Consider the following 22,388-nt stretch of genomic DNA (forward strand, 5'->3'; position numbering starts at 1 on the left):
AACAACTTCTTAACAGAAAACTAACAGAAACCCTGTCCCAGCTATTCAGTTGGTACTCCATGGAATGTCAAAACTTGAGTTCATTGTCTCTCCTTAAGTTTTACAATCACACATTGGCTGAAAGGTTTTAAGTGATGTACATTTTTTCCTGAACATAAGTAAACTGATTTTGTAGTACAGTTCCTTAAGTAACTTGAACTACAATCTTAGATTTTTTTTTTTTTTTTTTTTTTTTTTTTTTTTTAATAGTTTAAAACACCATCTTGACAGTAATAAACCATTAAAACAGGATTAGTTGGTTTTTTCTGCCTGCGGAATAACTTCCCATAGAAGGACACATTAAAAAAAAAAAAGTCTGCACAGGGTTCTCACTTCATTAAATACTAGGATCAGCAGCAACTAAGCTACAAAAACAATTGGGATCTGTATGTTTGTATAAGTCTGTCATGTGTATGACACTGAGGAGATAGCTACTCACAGACATGTTAGTGTAACAAAATTTTCTGCGAAAATGATCATTACTGCAAAGTAATATTTCTTTTGGGAGCAGATGACATCTAAGACATTCCAGAAGAAAAAGAAAGTTTCATAGAAGCCAACCACCCAGAGCAAAAAACATCCCAGTAGCTGATATAGACAACCTCTCGGAAAGCAAAAAATCCAGCTATTCCTAAACCTGACTGACCCTGCAAACAGTTTAAGAATGTATACCACATTCAGATACTTTCAGACAAAAAAAACCAAGACTCACAAACATTTTGAGCAGCATTAAAATACAACACGATAGCAGATATCATTAAATCATGCAGGGTTTTTACACTAGATGTTGCAATTACTTCCAAAATTAAGTAAATTCAGAAGTTAGAATAACAGTACACATAAAACTAATGCAAACACTGACAAACTTGAACACAGAGCAGAAATTAAGTTGCACAACATGGTCTCTGCTCCTACATAAAAAGGATCTCAAACTTAAATTCACTCCTTTCTGATTTCAGAAGAGAGAAAATTATGATGATAATCAATCATTTTTTCTTGTACAAATTCATTATACTCTTGAAGAAAAATAGAATTAACATTTTCAAAAGTGTTCCTTCCTGTACTGAACTAAGGTCCCAATCTGGCGACTTTCAAAGTAAATCTGTTCTTTTCTTGCAGAAGATAAGATGCTCACACCTTTAACTTATTTAGTATGAAAAACTGACAGCATTCACCACCTGCAGTAGGAACACAGAAAAATTGCCAAAAGAAGCAATACAAAAACTGCTGTTTCGCTTCTGCGAAAAAGAGGCAGGAAAAATGTGCAGAACATCTTTCCATCTTATTGTTTCTCATTTTCAATTGTCACAATATAGAATCTGCTGTCATTCTGACAGACCTCAAAAGGCTGGAAAAATGAGCAAACAGGAATCTCATGAAGTCCAGACAAGGGAAATGCAAAGAGCTGCACCTGGGGAGGAACAATGCTAAGAACCAACACACCAGGAGGAGGTGGGTGTGTGGGCAGGTGACCCAATGGAAGCAGCTTGGCAGGGAACTCCCTGGGGTCCTGCTGGACAAAAAGCTGGACATGAGCCAGCAGTGTTTCCTTAGGCCAACCACCTTGGCCCAGTGTGCTACCCTGGGAAAAGCATTGCCAGCAGGTTGAGGGAGGTGCTCCTTGTCCTCCACTCAGAACTGGCCAGAGACACCTGGAGTGCTGGGCTCCCCAGTACCAAAGAGACAGAGATATCCTGGACTAAGTCCAGTGAGACACCACAAAGGTGATCAAGGATTGCAGCATCTGACCTCCGTGGAAAGGCTGAAAGGTGGGACCAGATTCAGCCTGGAGAAGAGAAGGTTCCAGAGCAATTTTATCAACATGTACAAATATTCAGTGGGAGGGAATGAAGAAGATGGAGGAAGACCCTTCTCAGTCATATCCACTGAAAGGAGAAGAGGCAATACACATAAAACTGAAGCACTGGCAATTCTTTGTAAATATAAGGAATTTGCTTCAAAATCGGAGTTATCAAACAGTGGAATAAGTTTTCCAGGAAGGCTGTAGAGCCTCCACCCTTGGACATGCTCAAAATCTATCCTACAGTCCCAAGCAACTTGCTCTAGGTGACCTGTCTTTGAGCAGGTGGGTTGGACTAGAGAATCCGCAGAGATATTTTCCAACTTCAGCTATTCTGTGAATCTGTAGAAAAGCTTAGTTCATGTTCTGAAATGCTCCTGCCTTTTCAAGCTGTATTATCTTTCATGCTTTCCAATATCCTGTATTTTGACATTTCTAAATATAGCCTTCTTTACCTTGACATCAGAATTTGTTTACTGTTTATATTCTACAAAAAGAAGCACTACCAAGAGGTAATTTCAGCACTGAGCCAATGACAGGGCTGTAGGAAGGTATGTGGATATATGCTGTTCGTGTTGACAAACTAATACTACTAAATGGACCTCACACAGAAAACTCTAAAGTGAGCATTTAATACTTCTATCCCTTTTAAGCATTTATTAGGTTGTTCATGAAATTTTAAACAGATGTAAAAACCTGTCCTATTACTGCCTGTTAGTAGCTGCTATTTGAATTCACTAAATTTTGCAAACTTTCCATAATTACAGTGTATTTAAATCTCAAATTCCCAACTTTCTGATAGCTGCCTGATCTCAAAACCATACCCCAATCTCACAGTAATACTACTCATCCTCATTTGCTGGTTTACTTACAGATTCCTCTGACACCAGCACTCTGAATTAGCATTTCACTTGTCCCCAGATCAAATATTTTTCAGGAGATATTCTTTAATTCATATACTGTTCCTGAATGCTTTCCATAAAATGGAAAAGAAGTTTGGCAAAATAAAAGCAGATGGCATCAACCAGAATATCTTCCAACCAAAACTTCCAAAAGAATCCATTACAGTGAGTTATGCAAGTTCTTTTAACCTTTGAAAGATATATCTAAAATTTGACTAAGAATTTAAATTTCTACTAGATGCCTTTTAAGGTCAGAGACTAAACTTCAAGTACTTTGTATCTCATTCTTTCTATTGCTCCACATTCTCAATGCCTTGTGTTACAACATCTTGCTAAGCAAGATTATACTGTTCATGCTAATCTTAAATGGAACTCAGACTTCATTAAATAACTTAATAGAAAATAGTGTTCCAAATATAAGTGCTTGAGATAAAACACCAAAGATAAAGAAACACTGTCCTCCAAATGATAAGCAATACTATAAAAACACTTTAGAACAACAGTGACACTTAACTATATGCATACAAAATCTCAAAAGGAATAAAGAGATCTTAAAAGAACTTAAAACTCTTCTATGAAAGATATGATCAAGAATCAGCAAAAACTGAAGTTAACTATTTGTAAGGCTGACATCATATTAATTAAATGGTTCCAACTGTTCTTCAAAACCAAGAGAACATGATTTAGATACTGGAAATAACATTAAAAGGAGTTAAATGAAGAAAAAAACACAAGTCTTTCTTTCTATTCACTTGCCACTATCAAGGTGCTGTTGATAACAGAAGTAGGAAAAAGAGAAAACAAAACCAACATCATCCTGCATTAACTGATGACAGGCCAACAAAGAACAGAAGCCACATGATGGTAATGCAGGCTGCAATTTAAATAAACTTCGTGGGTAAATACTGTGCTTTAGAGACAAAAGGAACAAGCTGTCCATGAAAATATTTACATATAAGAAAAATACTGAGAAAATCTGTGTTGACCTAACAGATACACTGTACTTTGAAGCAGGTATCTAAATAAAATATGCTAAGTTTTACAGTTTTCTACTATGGATTTTTTTCCATTTTTAAGCAGGATAATGTATATCATTGGTTGAAATCAAGAAAGTTAAGCAACATATATGCAGGAATTCACCATTATTACGCTATGTTCTATAATGCACGGCACCTACAACAAATATATTCAAGCATATTTTCAACTAAAATCTCTGAAGGCTGATTTTCAAAATAAAATGCCACTTTAAAAAACTTCTTCTTTCCATAAAGCAAAATAATACACAAACTAATCACTTGTCTGGAATTCATAACTTACTTAGGAGTTGAAGGACCTCTTGGCCATGTTCCATCCTCGTTCTTCTGTTCTATCACCAGGACCTACCACAAAAAGTGTAATAAGAAAACTGGAAATAAAATATCAGTAGATTGCTTTCTGTTCTGTCTTTTTAATGAATTTGCTGACATGTGATCAAGAAAAGACCGATACTGAAGTTACTATTCACTGAGATTCAAGAATATTCCATTACACTCCGTATTCTATCCATTGTACAGCACCTTCCTCTCTACTTTTTTCACCCCTCATCTTACTTTGGGCAAGTCACTTAACATTTCTATTCCTCTACAATCCATGGATGGCAAGCCACTTATCTCTCAAAGAGATCAGAAGATGACCTGCAATGTTTAAACAGCACCTGTCAATCTATAGAAATCACATGTCTATACAACAGCCCTGTAAAGGAAGGGGTAATTCCTGAAGGAATTTTGCCTCACACAGATTAATGAGAAAAAAAACCCCAAAACATCCAAACAAAACTATTTTCTGCCTCAACAGCCTTAAAATCATACCTGTATGGTTACTCCTGTATATTTACCAAAGCATTTATCTAATATTATTTCAACGGGACAGTTGGCTGATGAAATTTCATTCAATTTGTTATTGGTACAGAAAGGAGTACAGAACACTCAGTCCCAAATACAGGCATCAGGTGTCATTTGAAACTCCTTTGGGTATTTGAGATATCTGCCCTATGCTGGCAGATATGACACAGGACCTACAAACAGCTCATGCCTTTTTCTGGATTGACACCTGAGAAAGCTGGATCCTTTGAAATGGCAACTAGACTCCAATACTTAAACTGAATCCAACTCCCCACTTCCAATGCAACTAGCTCTGCACAGCTGTACATTGATGTTTCAGGACACTAATTAACTGCGCCATGCTGTGTCTGTATGTCTCTACACTGTGACATAAATTCAGGTAAGTACTAATGTTCCAAACCTTGTGTATAAGCCACTTGAAGATGTAATCACATTTTCAGTCTGAACATATTTGAGCATGAGATTAAGAACAAGCCTTCTATCATGACCAGCTTTCTATCAGGAACAGAGCAGTCTGCTATCTGTGCGTTACTGATGCTGAAAGACTGAGAGCCGGTCAAGGAAGTACAGCAGAATCAGAGCTTAGAAAAACAAAGGTAGATTTAGGCTGAGGACTTCAATGAAATCCCTAAGGCTTGCTTCAGAAATCAACTGATAAATTCAAAGCATTAGTTTACTCAATTGCATACACTATTATAACTATTAGGTTACACAGACTGTAGTAGTCAGAATAACTATTATTAGATTAGGAAACTCAGCCAGAAAAATAACCATGTGTGGTCAGCAAGTGCAACTGACCAAACACATATGGCCTACCACCCACCACATTTAGCATTTTCAGAAACCACGGTTAAACTCTGCTTTAAACAGTATTTGTTTTGCTCAAAGTACAGATGTCACCTACAGATCTTGCCATGGCTTTATTAGACCATGCTTGCTTCATAGTTAATGTTTCACTGGGATAGAGGAAACCTGCAAGTTACACCTTTGATGGGAGATGTGGGCTCTCCCAGTAGGACTCCTGCATTGTTAAATTACCAGTGTGAAGGTTTAAGTGCACGCAGCATGAAGCCAAAGGACACGATAGTTCAAGGAGTGATTTTGGTGCACCTACCTTCCTTCCATGCCATAAAAGAAAACTCAAACACAGCATAAATATTGCTGGTAAGTAGGTCAGAGTCAAGTATTTCAAGGCAAAAGGAAATACTTCAATATAATCTCGCCTAAAATTACTGCCATCAAATTTCACCCATCTTCATTTGTAGTGTGACTGCATAAACTACAGTTCTACATTCAACTCTATTTGAAGACTAAAGAATCGGTGTAATAATCTGAAAAGTTATTCTATCAACACAATTGCTCAATCTGTTTACATTTATATTTTTTAGTTTAATGTTCAATGTTTACTCTTTATATTCACCTTGAAAGGTAAAAAAATTATCTTATGAGGAATTCCCCTATAAAGTGATAACTAAAGTGATGACATTGTCTTATGTTAAGCAGGTTTACAAACCTCTGTTTCTGTGTTTCTTATAAAAATATTTTCATTTTTTTCTTATTTTGTTCGTGAAATCTATACACTGGAATACGAGCACAAGACATCATTCTTTTAGATTATCTAAAATGTTCTTCAAATTTTGGGTTTCATTATAGAGACATATCCAAGATCCTAGGAAAAATTACTTATTTCAGATTTTACCAAATTCATGTCAGCAATTTCATAAAATTTGATAAACATAAAATTTAAAATTTAGAAGTATATTAAAAATTTTAACTCACCAGGAGAGTTAAATCCTCTCTTTACTCTCTCTTTTCAGTCTTTAATCCCCAAAATACACATAAAGACAGCTTCAATTTCAACAAATTCATTCACAAAATCCTCTATCCCTAACATAATTATTAGAAAGTGATATTCATTTAAAAAGAAGCAAAAATCATTGGGTACAGCTACATTTTCATGAGCAAAAAGATAAATGTATTCAAGAAAAAAAATAGTATTTCACTGTACCTGTCCCTGGTATAAACCAGCATCCTGTATGGTACTGTCTGGTTTATTCAAAGGTTCAAAAGTATTACTCATGTATTTGTTCCACAATCTGGTCTCCTTTTCACCTGGAATATTGAAGATTTTTCTTATCTCCTTTTCAATTGTGTCTGTTTTGTGAAGGAAAGAACATAAGTTTAACATTTCAATACAGAAAGAGTGTAAGGTCAAATAAAGCTTCAGAATTAATCTCCTCATATGCAAAATATGAATGAAATTGTAGAAACTGCCATGCAACTACATCATTTTATAGGATCAGCAGGAAGTTACTAGTTAGCTTGCCTTTAAAATGGAAACAGTCAGAGGACTGAATCCCTTAGTAAGGCAGACCAAAAAAAGAGAAGTTGATAAATAACAGATGACAGGAGTCATCAACTAATTTCTGATGTGCTAACAGAGGAGTGTGGAAAGGTAGAAAATTATCAGAAGTGAGACTAGTACCAAAATCAGGTGCAGAAAGTCATTCTGTTCCCTAAATCAACTCTTTTTGGTTTTTACGCTTCTACCCATATCTGAGTGCAATTAGCACTAACCACAACATATACATGTGAAGTTTACTTCACATGTCCACCGAAAAATGACTACTCTGTAAAACTGAAGAGCATAAATTTATTCTAAAAGGAAGGTGAACAACTTTACGTCCCTGAAAGAGTCAAAGAAAAAAGGTCTACCAGCTCCTACTCTATCTGACAGATATACAACCAGTGTTACATAATTTTGAGGTAGCATAACTTATCTACAACTGAAATATAAGGAATTTCTAATTAACAATACTCTCCTTACACAAAAGTAGAGTTTATTAGAAGAGTTGGGTTTTTTAACTCATATGTACAGTCCTGTATCACAGCAATCCCACTTAACTGCTTTCTTTAACCGGTAGACTCACAAAGGCCCATGGAAGCTCTGTCTCATAACAGCTAACACAGACAGCAAAACAAGAGTCAGGAAATACACACTTTATCCCTGATGATCACTGAAAGCAGAGTTATAAAAATAGGCCCTATAAGCTCTCTGAAAGACATTCCTTCAAAGTCTAAGGAGATGACACTAGTGTGTCAGCTTCTCTAGCTCCCTTTTTTCTCAAAATTATTTTCTCTTCCACTAGGTCAAACAGGAAAAGCCAAATTGAGACCCAAACTAGAAAAGCACCTTGCAAAAATTCAGACATTGGCTTGTGAAATGTATGACAATGGGCCCATAAAATATTTGTAGATATTGCAGGCAACTGAATACAATTTGTTTCTACGCAGGTTATCACATTTTGGTCTGAAAGCGTTAGACTGGATCATCTGGTTTTTTAACAGAGATGATATATAGGCAAGGTAGGTGCTATCAACAAGGAAGAAGACTTATTTGATTTGTTGGCTTTCAAAAAAAAATCATGTACTGTCAGAATCAATTCTCAACCAATTAATTCAAATAATTGTATCTGAATATAAAAACAAATCTAGGCAGCAACAATCTTGTAAAAAAAGTAGAAAATCTAGATTTATCAATGGCTTTCACTAAAAGAATAATTTACAAAATATAATTTGTGATTCTATTAATACCATGGTAATTAATTATCGGAGCACTGCAGGTAGTTTTCTTCATAAGTACTAAGCTAACATTACTATGTTAATTTTTAACTTATTCTAGCTTTGCTAACAGAACTATTGCAAGACAGGAAAGAATCAATCCTACTGGATGACTACACATTATGTCCAAACTCTGGGAAGAGCATGTTCCGCTTAACTATTATGCCAATTTTTGAGACTGTGACAATAATGTACTTCCATGAACATATAACCAATGCACACTTTATAATTCTTCCTCTCATCCCCACCAAGTATTACTGGAGTGCTAGCTTATGAACTAAAGTGGAAGTAGCTTTTCCAGCATAAATGAAAATATATTAAATAGGTATTATCTGAGTCACATTGAGTATGGGGTTCTCCTGTAGTAGAATCATAGATTCATTAAAATTGGAAAAGATGTCCAAGATCATTGAATTCAACCTTTCACCAAACACCAGCGTATCAACTAAACCACAGCATTAAGTGTCATATGCAGTCAGTTCTCAAACACTTCCATGGATGGTGACTCCAACACTTCCCTGGGGAGTTTTAGTTATATACATCCAATGTATAACATGATTAGTACTAGCATGATGTCTAAAAGAGATGGGAAGAACTGCCATTTAAAGATGCCTCCCCCTCCGTCAGCTGTCTATCTCCACAATTTGAGATAGTTCAATTTGAGAGTTAAAAATTACAGCTCCCAAACAGATCATACCCTATATTGTTAAAAATCATACAGTTTATACATAGAAACAACTGCATGCTTTAAGCATTATTTTGAAAAACTACCTGGAACAGTCTTGATGAGGTCCTGAAAAAGTTCAGTGAATCCTAATACAAATACATCCTGACTCCAAAAGGCTAGTGCTATCACAAATGCTGCCTTAGGTGCTAACGTTAAGATGTCAGTCTGAAGTAGCAAACAGTAAACCCTCCTTCATAAGGAAGGAAAAGCCTAGTCACTGATTCCAGAATAAGAACTGCTACAGGAATAACACATATCTGAAGACTGACAGGTGAGTATTATATTATGCTTAGTGTATTTCCCTAGTTTTGTGAATTAAGGAAGGCCTTGTACCTATTTTTTGAGGGCAGTAAATAATATAATCAATGATGGTGCACAGAAAAATTAAAATTTCTTGAAAAGACCAACCATAGTACCCTGTATCTACTCACTTCTGTGGGGCTGTTACTGACTCTTTTGTACTACAAGCCTTCTGCAGCTATAATAAAAATGCATCCCTTACTGGAATATACAAGGAAGACTGAAAAATAAAAGATTCTGTAAGATCCCTCTTGCATATTATTTATAATAAGTATTTCTGCTGTGTATTTGATGAATTCCAGAGCTACCTTAAATATACTCGAGGTAAGAAGTAGGGGAAAAAATATCACAATCTTAGTAATGGATAAGAGGAGTCAGTTATTATTTCACTCTTAAAGTGGGTTAAATTTTTCTAGCTCTTCTTCTAAGGTACAAACTCCTCTGGATGCCTTGGCAAGGATGGCTCTGCTTCGTATTCTGCACAAGAAGCTTCACTATCAAGAAGGGGACGTATTTAAAGGCTTCCAGGAGCATATAATCCACATTTCAGGAAAGCAAACAAGGCCAGTGTCTAGAAAGGGATTGCCAATGATCTCTGACTGCTTCTCATTACCCTTTACAACCATTTATTCATAATTGTAATTCTCTCTTTGCTAAGAAAAAATGAATATACCTTCAAGCAACAATCATTCCAAAACGCCCTGCTTCTGATTAGAAAAAGAAAATTCATCCATTCCCTATAATTTAAGTGATACAATTCAGTATAGGTGCAAAATAGTTTGCATTTGGTCCTAAGGGAAGGATAATGCTAAATTGCTTTTTTCAAGTTTCTGATTTCCTCAGAAAATATTGAAGTACAACTTCCCAAGTTAAACCAGATCTCAAAAAGACAAATTAACATACCACAAACCTTGTTTTGAGGAGAATTTTCACAGTTTAAAAGTTTTTATTCTAGTACAAGAGGTGATTCTTTTTCTAACTTAAATATTGAAATTTAACGAAGTAAAATGACTGCTTCTAAAGCAAGCAATCTGCAAAGAATTAAAGGCTGGTAAGGGTAAGTCACTACTCATAATATGAAGAGAAGCAAAAGCTAAAAAACATGAACTGCTGTCAACAAATGTAAACAAAGTGATGGCTAGGCATACAGTGCCAAGGGCATAAAGTAAAAAAAACGGCACAAATACAGATGATTGGAAGACTCTTATCTCAGATACACATGCACAAATACACCAAAAAATGAGGAGCAATTTCTTCGGAAATGTTCTGATTATTATTTTCGAAGTCAAGTATCTTATCAAAATATTGTTTTGGGCAATGACAGAATGCTCAATGAGCAGTCAAAATGAATACAAATAAAGATAAGTTAAAAAGATTTAACAGAGGATTCAATTACTATAAAAGATTGTGCCTAGCCTTGCCACTTCAGTGGGAAGAATACTGCTTTTGTAGGTCACCTTTAGCCATTAATGTATTAATTAAATTCTTTCTTGTGTTTCGTAATATATCCTTCTCTTCATATATATGACTAGAACATGTTAGTTAATGAAATACATAAAAAATATATTTCTTACATATCAAAACCCAAGAAAAAGTACTACGAAATCAAATAAACAACATTATGTTGTTCACCTCCTTAAAAGCTCAAACCTCTAAAGCTCAGATAATAAAACACACAATTATATTGTTAAAATTATATTAAACCTCCTCAATACTCCAATTTTTTAACTTTGACCCAAACAAAACTACTCCCATTGTTTTTAATGGTCAAAATACCCATCTATCATTTTATCTAGACATTTATTTAGAACTTGCTACCATATACAAGCACCAATCACATATTTTTAGAAAATAGTTGTACACACCTATTGTATCAGCTTTGCTAAATCTTCGTGTGACAACATTATTCATATTTCCATTTTCACACAGTTTTAATTCTGTTAGATATACTTCTACTTTGCAGTGCTTTACAAACATACCCTGTTCAACAACCTGAAAAACAGAGTGGGATCACATATCAGTCTTAATATGTTTACATATACACACACTTCAAAACACTTTTGAGAACTCTTCAAGAAACTGAAGTTCATGCAATATAAGACACTTAATAAATAAATAAATAAAAAAACAGAACTAAAATTCTCCTATAATTTTTTAGTTAACATAATAAACTAGAAAGTACCTTTTTTCCATGATGATGATTGTCTTACCCATGTGTAACATGATGCTTTTCAAAGTTAAGTACAGTAGAAATCACAAATATGCAACCTTAATCCAAAGGTACTTGATCAAAAGGTAAAAGCACCCAAAGCTACTTTTATTTCCAAATATATTCATTGTATACTACTTCCTCAGAACATCAAGAGCTAGTTTTCACAGTTAAAAAATATTATCAAAAATATAATTCACACTAATAAAATCTGGATATCACATTTCTAAACAAAACCTACAAATCTTCCACTTACATTCCATAAGAATATATTCATCTGAAATATTATCTACTCATTACAGTTGTTTATTATATGTTCAGAATTAGTTAAATATACAGGACTTTTCTGGTTTTTAATAAAAGTAAAATGTAGAAAAAATATTCAGGGTCACCTCTTGAATGTTTTTCCCTTTGATCTTCCAAAGTGTAACTGCAGTACTCTTAGTCATGTAGACTGCTCTAAAAATAACCATCAGCCTGATATGTGATACATCTGACAAATACGGTTAAAATAAAGCTACCAGCTAATTGATAGGAGAGATCTATCTGCTGTACAAATATAACTTATATCTATGTGCCACAGGAAAAATATTAAGAAATTAGTAAATTATTTCATTGCTTGCATTAGCTTTAATGACTGTCAACCATGACATTTAAACAAAAATGCATCTTAATTTGAGCAGCTTAGTAGTTTTCAGCTACTAGAGTCACAACAAACTAGTGGCAGTAAACAAACTATGCAGCACGGCTAAGACATTTCTAAGAATAAAAACTGACACTCTAGAGGTTGCACATACAAGAAGTCTTAATGTTATTTGACGTAGATGCAACACAAAATTTTATCAATTTAAGATTTGGATCCACATTTCAAAAATAGCTGATGTAACAAAAGGGTTGAAAGAAAAGTATACCACGTTTATGGTATTAAAAAAAAAAGGAACCCATAAAAGCAGACAGGAAAAATAATAATGAATGACAAAAGCATCAGAAACAAAAATGCTGAACTGGAGTATGCTTCTCAGAGGATAACGGCTGTTCATACTGGCAGAAAATAACAAAGCTATGCCAGTTTACCTGGCCACTCATTACACTCCATGTATTTTTCCAGTTATCTACTTCCAAGTGGAATGGAAGTTACTCTAATTTCACTGCTCTCTCCTTCCATCTTCCTCCCAAACTGAAGGTATTACAGACTTTTTATTTTACCATGATGATGGAAGAGTATGCAGTTTACTGAAGTCTATCTTCAGAAAAAACAGTTACATGTTGATAACAGATATGTCTTTAAAGAAGGAGAGTTATTTTAATGGATTTCAGCTCTAACAGAACTAGACAAAACCACAGACATTTCAGAGATGTCTCTTTAAAACAAAACCAAACCCCAAACAATTATTTTATTGTATTGGAGAAAATATTATAAAACCCTTAAATGAATTTCTTCTATAGTTATATCTACCATTTATTTGAAGAGTGGACTTCAAGTAAGCAGCCAGCATGCATGCAGTTAGACCATACTTATGTCATAAGAAGGAAACAAAAGTTGTATTACACCAGAAATCATAAAACTAAATTCAAAGGCTAATATTTTTCAGCAATTTAAAAAGAATTAAAATAAAGATCCTTGTAACTGGACAAATACACCCTAGTGGTCAACACAGAAAGGATAAATATATCAAAATGTATTTTAAAATCTAAGTAATTCAGTCCAGTGAGGATGCAATTGTAATCACTAAGATTAACTATTAACTATTTCACTTAAGAAATAACACAAACAAAAAAAGATTGTATGATCAATAAACTGGTGAAACGTCCTATCATCTTAATAATAAGGGTGTTATGTGGTGGAGCAAACAAAAGGAAATTTAAAGATGTTAATTTTTTATTATCTTATATTGATAGAGGGCCACACTACCCACCATACCACGGGACTTCTACTTGCATTGAGGTAAGCTTTTTGCTTAAAGAAGTAACTCCCTTAGCAAGCAGCTGAGCACAGGGTGTCTATCAGAAAGAAACCACCAATTACTCCACCAATATTAACATTATTAGAGCTAGGCTTTTCACTAACACAGTCAATGCAGTTTTAGAGTTATTTACCTAATTACAAAATCATTTGCATTAATAGCCATACAGGCTTCTAAAGCAAATTCTTCTTGAGATATTTATTAAGAGAACTTACTTCCAGAAAAAGAAAGTATTATATTCTTTGCATCCCCCGCCTCAATACTACACATTCAAGCCTCAAAAATTTGAATAAAAACTAGGTATCAATAAGCAACTAAATCAGGAATTCTCTATATGATTATCATAGGCCAGGACTTAAAAGTCTGCTAATAAATTTCTGTGCAACTCCTGCATATTTGCAGGATTACAACTGAATGACATTCATCCCAGTAGGTAGTTAGAGTACCTTGCGTGCAATTGGCTCTTGACCTTCCATCAGTGTGTACCAGCTCACTAGCCTATTCCAGCCTTCAGTTGGCAAAAGGATGTAGTCCAGCTCATCAATGAGATGCTCCTTGAGAGACTGAGAATCACCATCTATAAGAGAAAGATTATTTTCACTTGAATACTGTAATTCTGTACTTGAGTTTTGAATGTAACATTTTTCACGTAAACAGCAGACAAAATATTTTGAGTCACGACTGTGGGAGCAGTATTATGGTGTTTAAAGGTCTTCTCAAACAATGTAGGCAAACTATCCAGTTCATGCTTAGCACACCTATTATAGGTCGTATTCCTTTACTGTATGACTGACAGCTTTATATCCCCATGCAATTATAAGCACCTAGTTTGTTATCATACACCATCCTAGCTTTCAGAGAAACCAATTTATTTCTCCCACTCACTTCACACATGTTCCCACATCATCATGGATACTTCCACAGCTGAAAATGAGAATGAGCACTTAACTGTAGATTCAAAGTTGGAAGTCATTCACCCTATGTCAGACTAGGGAAGTAGCATGGCTACAACTTCCTATTTAAAGGATCCTATGTGCTCTGGAAACAGTCACAACAAAATTCTTTGCAGAGAAGAGGGGATGCTGCACTTGAACGAAGTACAACTTGGAAACTCTCTTAAGGTAAGTAGCATGCTTTTAGCTTTTGTTCAATCCTTATTACTAGCAACTATCTTTTAGATCTAAGGTGATTCCAGATGTGAGGCACTGTGAGCTTCAAACATTTAGGGCAGCTGTATTTCCATCTGGAAGTACCAAGTTGTAACAGGGAGCACACTGTGGGGAGAAATCCATGAGCACTTCAGCTCTATGTAACTCTTCAAAAGATTCATACAGTATTTCTGCACTGTTCTTATACCATGAGGTGTAATTTGGATTCTATTATCTCCTTCCAAAAATACCAACATTTTTTCTAGTACTTTTTTTTTCAGAACCATCAAAGAGATATCCTGATTCTGACAATTCAGTCCCTCATATACAACACCATTTTCTATGATGAACAATCAGCTACTCTAAATACCTACTTCCTTGTGCCTGCTTTGACGATGTATCTCTTCTTTTGAACATGACACGTGCATTACATCACACTTGACATTTTTTGCACATGTTGAGATTAACTGAAATCTCTACCTGTTACTTTTCAATGCTCTCACTCCATCCAAATGGTCTGGAAACAAGGGAGAAGCATTTAAGTAATATAAGCACAACATACTGCTTCAGTTTCCTGGAATCAGTCTTTGGTGAATTCAATTACAGCTTTCCTTATCACTGCATTACACTGTAGAATATCTAAAAAAGCATGCCCATTTCAGACTTTTGTATTCTTTATATCATGCATTTTGAAGGAGATACGCATTTTGAAGGAGAGTAGCTTGAGAGCAACTAGAGCACAATATTATTAAGATTAAAATTGCCAAAGATTAAAATCCAAGCATTTTCAGGGTCAGCTTATCCTACACAGAAAACCTAGTAAAGAGGACTGTGGCTTTTGTGGTGAAAAAGGTGAAAAAGAAAGTTATTATTTGCTGGGCACTAATGCCCTTAATTTTAAAACTACCTTTACACAGGAACAGTAGATGTCGGAGGGTAACTGGATGCATGGAATCACTGCCAGTGTGCAGCCACAGTTTAGAACCATGAATGAGCAGAAAGTAAAGTTCACAACCCCTGACACTGTTTATTTTGGAAGGGGACTGGTAGTGTCAAAACAACAGAATACAGGTTCTCAAAAGCTTTTAGGAAAATGGCTAACAAGACTTCAAATTTGGACAGCTAACCCTAAAGCGGGCTTCAGAACAACAGTAGCTTTAAACGTAACTTGAACATGTACATAGATTGTTATACATGGTGCAAATGAACAAATAGTGTTTGGCACAACTAGAAATCACCTATTTTTGAAAGGGAAGACACAAAAGAATGAACAAGCTGATGCTACCTCACTAAAGACAAAAAGATGTTGCTAAATTTGATGTCAGCTGAGATGTAACACCTGAACATCCTTGACTTAATGCAAGATTTACTACAAGAATGGACAAAAGATCTAAATCCTCACATTTCAGAAAACAAAACACAACACTCACCTGGAGCAAAAAGACCTTAAAGTTTCTGGATGGAAGAGAACATATATATGTACATGACAATACAGCACCTCCTACAAAGGCACTGGTCAATGTCAGACACATACACTCATTAACACTGACAATTAGTAGAACATGGTACAACAATTTATGAACAATGCAATCATCTTTAACATATAATTTGTAAAATAATGAGATATTAATTACAGAAGTTTTGAATTAAGAAAGCCAGAGTTCACCCTAAACCCTGTGAAGTTGGAAAAACTGGTATTACTACATGCTAATAGAACAAGCAGTATTATTAATTATCTGTAACTGCAAAAAAGAAAGCCAATTAATTATCTGCTCAATTTTGTATCTATTAGATTTTGCAGATTAAATATTAACAGCTTTAATGGTATTTTGATACTGGACATTAAATACAGAGATGTGAAGACTAAAATATGTGGGAAAGTATTTTGAGAACTGTGTTCAAAAATTTGGCTACAGTTCAGTTTGGCTACAGAAGTGAATAATATCACTTCTTCAATTGTTCCAGAACTACAGTAAGGGCTTGGGGCTCTTTTACTGAAGTAAGTTCTAGAGTTCAACTTAAAAATCTTATTTTAAATCAGCCAATTTCGTTAAGCTACCAAAAAAAGGCAAATCATAGCGAACTCAAGCTACCTTTTTGTCAACTTGACTGATTTTCGGTTCTCCAGAAAACCCAAAATCTCATTATAAACCAGGAATTTGTACATTATTCCATATTTTGTTACCATTACAAAGAAGTTCCAATAATTGTATTTATAAAGTTGCGACTTATTAGGAAAATCTATCCCAGTTCCCTCGTCATGGTCTGCAAAGAAACTAAAATTTTTACCTTTATATATTCTGAGGTTCATCTACAGTGTCAACTTCAAAAGATGAACTACCTGTGACAATTTCACACTTAATGCACTATCAGCTTATTTCACAGTGAGAGGCAGTTACCTTTGAGAAGTCCAGAGTTATCGATAGGACCAGGGTACACGTTCTGATCTCCCATCTGGTATTTGTCCCAGCTGTCAAAACCAACATATTTTTTCCACTGTTTGAACCAGCGACTATCCACTAGATACCTTAAAAGGAAGAAGACACACATATTAATTACTGGCACGCTACTACTTCCTACCTCATTCAGAATAACACACCAGCATTCATCAGCCTTGTGAAATGACAAGGCTTTTCTCTCTGTTCTGCCAACCATTATCAGTGTCTCCTACCAATGAGGACTTCACCTGTGGTCAATTAAAGATCTCACTAACAGGGCCAATACAGTTTTGCAAGACTGCCAATACAACACATCAGAGGCTGAAAAATGTCAAGCTGAAAAAAAAAACATTTTCCTTTTTTGCTTGAAGGACATTTTCCTTTTTTGCACCTTTAACTCCTGTTCTTGGTTCTCAAATTCAGGAGATCAAGTTAAACCTCTGTGATTGGACAGCCCTTTAAAAAAGTAAGTGAGAACTTTCAGTAAGGAACTGTCTACTGATGTAGTTTTATTTATAACATTAATGTGCAACTTAAAAAAACTTCAGGAATCTGATGCCTTGTCAAGAACCAGAGAGCATGTTTTCTTTCTCTGAGTCAACATCAACACAAACAGTAAATGCTCTGCTTTTGACAGAGGACTAGATGTTCCTCCCACAAATAATTATCAACATCACACTTCCATATAAAGCGATTATATCTCTAATCTCAGCTCTACAGTATTTTTATCCAGATTAAACTGTTGTCACAGTCTGGCTTTTACGAAGTCCAGTAATACCTGCATTTTACATCTCTTTTATCCAAAATTTCTTTAAGATCAAGATACCAAATTTCTTCAGCGATGCTCAGATTTTTATCTATTTTTTTAAGATACCATATACATTATTTCTCCTTCCTAAAAGTATTCATCTTCTTCTGCCTCATCTGTCCCAAATCTTTTGCTACTATGTTAGGATGAAACTGAATTTGATTAATCTGACATGCCCTTGCCTTTTGCTTTATACAGTAAGTTTTCATTCTCATGAACATACTTAAGCCCAGCAGCATTCTCCCCCTTCCTTCTGCTGAGCCATTCAGCTCTGTTCTATGAGCTGTAACTGTGCGTGGTTATGAATGCAGTTACCACCAAACCTGCTAGACTTGTCCCATTGGCTTCTACTTTCTTGACCTAAATTTGAATGAACTATGAATCTTAAGAAAGAAAGATATAATTTTACAAAGAGGAGAAACTATCATACAGGCAAAATGCTTAAGAAATTACTGCTCCTGGAGAATCATTTTACTTTTCAAATGCTTTGTGTTAAATGTCTTATCACACCCTAGTAATGGAGGGATTAATACAAATTTTTGATAATAAAATTAAACAGTGTGAGAAAGCTTGGGGTCCACTGTTTTAGATTTTAAATATTCAGCATTATCTATTTCAACATTTTATCAGCTTTCTTCTTCCACGTTCAGTTAATTCTGCCATCAACAAAAATTTGCTGTGCAGTATCTCTTTAGGGTCCTCTCTAACAGAAGTGCAGTATCATTGCTGTTTCCTAACACAAAGTGCAAAAATCTTTCATCACTTCCTTTCACATTTAAGAACTGAATTTAGAAATCTCTTCAGACTCAAATAAGAGCTTAATATTTCTTGCATAAAAAAAGCTGAAAGGCCACTTATAAATCACGCAAGTAAGATAAGAACTAAAGAGCAGTCAACTTCCTTTACCACAAAGTAGAGGTAACATGCATTACATGGAAATAAAGGTTTATTGAATTTATTTAGCCAAGAAAAAAATTTGCACACAGATTTTGAAAAATGCTAGACACTACACATGTGAATTCTTACAGCAAATTACTGGCTACAGGCATGTATGTGCATGTACATGTACATCTTTTTTTTATACATATTAGGTGTTTTTGTGAACATTCTGCTTCTTCTCCTTCAACAGAAATCTGGTACAGGTGAGAAAAGCTATTTTGAGCTATTATTGAACACAGTCACAGTAGCTGTAATCTTCTCTCTTATCCTGGTTTAAGAATGGTATTTCCCAGTTTAGTACTGTGAATAAAAAAAAAGGCAACCATAAACTGCTCCCCTTCCCCCATCCCACAAAAAGCAGAGATTACAGGCTGAGATAATTTACTGGAAACAGAAATAAGAAAAACAGTAACAGCAGTAATATTAGTAACAGAAGTGTAAAAAAGAGGGTGATTTACATGCAAAATGCTCCTGCTGGGGGAAAATGAACAACGGTGGATTGGTTTCTTCCTCCAGCCATGCCTCCTCTCATCCTGAAGCCACACCACTCTTCTCCCAAGCAGGAACTCTTGACTCCCGCCCCTGGGAGTGGTAAAGCATAATAACCTGGACAAGCCCAGGGCCAGGCTCCAGGCTCCACTCCCTCACCATGGAAAAGTTAACCCTGTCCTGGCCAAAACCAGAATACCCCACTACAAGAACTTGCTCTGAATCAAGACCTGAAATACTACTTTTCCAGTAAGATTAGGGAAATCAGAAATTTGCATTCAAATGCCATACACTACTCTCATTTTATGCAAGAAGGATATGCCACATTAATGATTATGGTGAGGAAGGGAAAAAAAAAAAAAAAAAAAGCAGGAGCACAATTACACCATGCTCAGTTTAAGAGGAATCAATCAACCTGCTAAAGCACTTCTGTAGCTAAAATCCAGACTTCTATGCATTAATGCAAAAAGTAATAATCAGAGATTTATATTTTAAAGCTTTTGACTCTAAAAAACCATTCAGTACAGCATTCTCACCAAGATCATCAAGACTACTCATCTGCACAAGAGAAGGCAAACCACTGGAAGGCAACTTAATTTATCTTTTCATCAGTGTTATAATAGCCATGATACAATCACCTGAAAACTAAGTATTACCTACGAGAGATGTCCAGTAATTTAAGAGGAAGCTCAAGCAAACAGAACTACATCTGCTAAACCCTCATTTCTTAAATGGTATATGACCCCTTTTTAAGGAAAAAAATATTAAAAACTTGGGGTATGCCCTTGGACCAGATACACTTCCCTGTAATGTGTGTGGCCCCAGATACAAAAATAGTATACTATGCATTAGTAAAACAGAGACCAAAATATATGTCTATTAAACTTGGTACAATGTTTTGCCTTTATTTTTGCTATTATTGCCTAATGTAGGAAGGAGTTCCAAATGAGTCTAATGCTACAACAGTTTTTTAAACTGTGGACCTGACCAATAAGGCTACCCCAGAACTCGCCACTAAAATTATAACTTATGGCCTATCCAGTTTTTAGAATTATGATTAAGAAATATTTGTTATCCTATGGAATCAAGATTTCACTCAACCAGGAAACATAGGTTTTTCTCTCTTGCATGTCATCAGTTTAGCCAGTGAGCAGGACAACCAACCCATCTTCTGAGGGAAAACAAATCTGGAAGATTTGAGTAAAGATTAAAGTCAAATTTCTAGATATTCTGCTTTGAGGGGCAAACCTTAAAAACTAAGACAACTTAACAGCCAAATGAACCGGTTAACTCTAAAACAGCAGATACCTGACATTTATAGATATTTTAAATAAATCAGTAACCCCAAATTGATGGAAGAAAATAGTGCAACCAAGTTACTTAGAGCCAACTGGTCAATAACATAGAACACTGGAATAGTCCCAAACCTTTACTTAAAAGTAAGCAAAAACATGCATGTACCATTTGCTGAAAATTATACTCAAATACGGAATTTTCGGTATTAACAATACTGGAAATATTTGTACAGTTTAAGTGGCTTTAGGAGCTTTTTCTTGGTTATAATATGTATACTTAAATTTTTCTTGGTGCAAGTAGAATAAAAAACTATAGAATATGTGAATATATTCTCAGTTCAAGTCTGGCCTACTTCATTACCCAGTATTTACTTCTGAGCAGAGCTTCAGATTGCTTTGTAAGATATATCTACTCTCTTCTGTAAAATCTTTCTTGCCTGTCTGAAGTGGATTATCATATACAAGGGACAATTTAGAGTCCTCTGGAATGGCAGATAATGGAGTAAAACTTGAGGAAATGGAATGAAGCTGCAACAGGGGAAGTTCATACTTGACATCATGAAATGCCTGAGAGAATGGCTGGTCACTGGAACAGGCTCCCAAGGTGTTGGAGTCCAGGGCATCCCTCTGGGCGCCCTGGAAGGTCACAGACCTCGGCAGAGAGGCCTGGGACCCGAGAAAGAGGGTCTGGGGTCTGTGCAGGGGGGTTTGCCTGGCACAGAGCCCAGGAAGACACAGGCTTTGATTTTGGTCCATGTGAAAAACTTCCAAGCAGACAAGAACTGCAAGTCACAAACGTATAACAGAGATAGTGTAGTTTATTACCATGCAGAAGATTTTGTAGTTTTGGGATTTTTAGAATGTAGGTGCAAGGGGACAAGATGGAGATTTTAGGGCAGTGCCCTGAGTTCTTCTCCTTCTCCCTTGGCATCCATCTTCTGCAGTGACGTGGGCACAAAGTAGTTTGATAGGATTGGGTCAAAGCAGAAATGACCCTTGTTGTATAGGTGTTAGGCACTGGCACAGAATTGTAAATAATAGCTGTGTAGTTATCTGTATAAGAGGTGGGGAGTCACATCCTGTCCGAGCTGCTCTGAACATCTTGGCCGGACACAGAGAACTGTAAGACCAGGGAAATGGTCACAGCACCAAGCCAGTCAGTTGAAGGATCATCTGAAAGACACTTCTAGCCATATGGTTTAGCTTTAGGCAGTCCTGCAAAGAGCAGGAAGTTGTATTCACCGCCCCTTATGGGTCCCTTTCAACTTGGGATATTTGGCCTTGGCCAATGGTCAGTCCATCTGGAGCCGGCTGGCGTGGGCTCTGTAAGACACAGGAGAAGCTTCTGGCAGCTTCCCCTAAAAGCCACCCCTGTAGCAACGCTGCCACCAACACTTTACCATGCAAACCAAATAAAATTGGGTCACCCAAATAAATTTACCAGAAAAGACTTTATCCTTATGTATGACTAAATGATCAACAGTAGAGACTCAAGGCAGCCCAAAATATGCTTACTTACAGCCTTTTGCAGATGAACATGCAAGTAGAAAAAGTTGAAGCTATTACAGCACTTGTAAATACAAATTCATTTCTTAAATAAAAACTCAACAAATAATAAAAATCAATTTTAAGTTTACGGAAGTTTTAAATTTTTGCAGCTGTATGACTTTGCATCATCTTTTACATCAACATCCGAGTTGACAGAAAAATATCTGAACATTATGGCTAAGATCTTGGTATTTCCCACTGCTGTCAAAAGCATTCTGAATTCTTCTGACCATTATAGGCAGACAAAATTAAACAAAATGTAACCTAGATTTATTTATAT

The 22,388-nt window shown here is 35.6% G+C and overlaps 1 protein-coding gene across 3 annotated transcripts in view; it reads right to left on the minus strand.

Annotated features, from left to right (window-relative positions):
• USP15 (ubiquitin specific peptidase 15) overlaps window positions 1-22,388 on the minus strand; it is a 61,007-nt gene that overhangs the window by 32,735 nt on the left and 5,884 nt on the right. For 2 of the 3 annotated variants that reach the window (XM_083860373.1, XM_083860375.1), the window contains exons 2-6: window positions 16,991-17,118; window positions 13,890-14,020; window positions 11,136-11,262; window positions 6,631-6,776; window positions 4,060-4,121 (exon numbers count right to left, since the gene is read on the minus strand). In XM_083860373.1, coding sequence (XP_083716499.1) covers window positions 4,060-4,121; window positions 6,631-6,776; window positions 11,136-11,262; window positions 13,890-14,020; window positions 16,991-17,118 — 594 coding nt within the window. Of the gene's footprint in view, window positions 1-4,059; window positions 4,122-6,630; window positions 6,777-11,135; window positions 11,263-11,871; window positions 11,895-13,889; window positions 14,021-16,990; window positions 17,119-22,388 lie in introns of those variants that run through there. The other variant, XM_083860374.1, reaches the window with a different exon arrangement.

The sequence above is a fragment of the Zosterops lateralis genome (genome assembly GCF_965231275.1).
Source record: "Zosterops lateralis genome assembly, chromosome: 4".
Taxonomy (NCBI): domain Eukaryota; kingdom Metazoa; phylum Chordata; class Aves; order Passeriformes; family Zosteropidae; genus Zosterops; species Zosterops lateralis.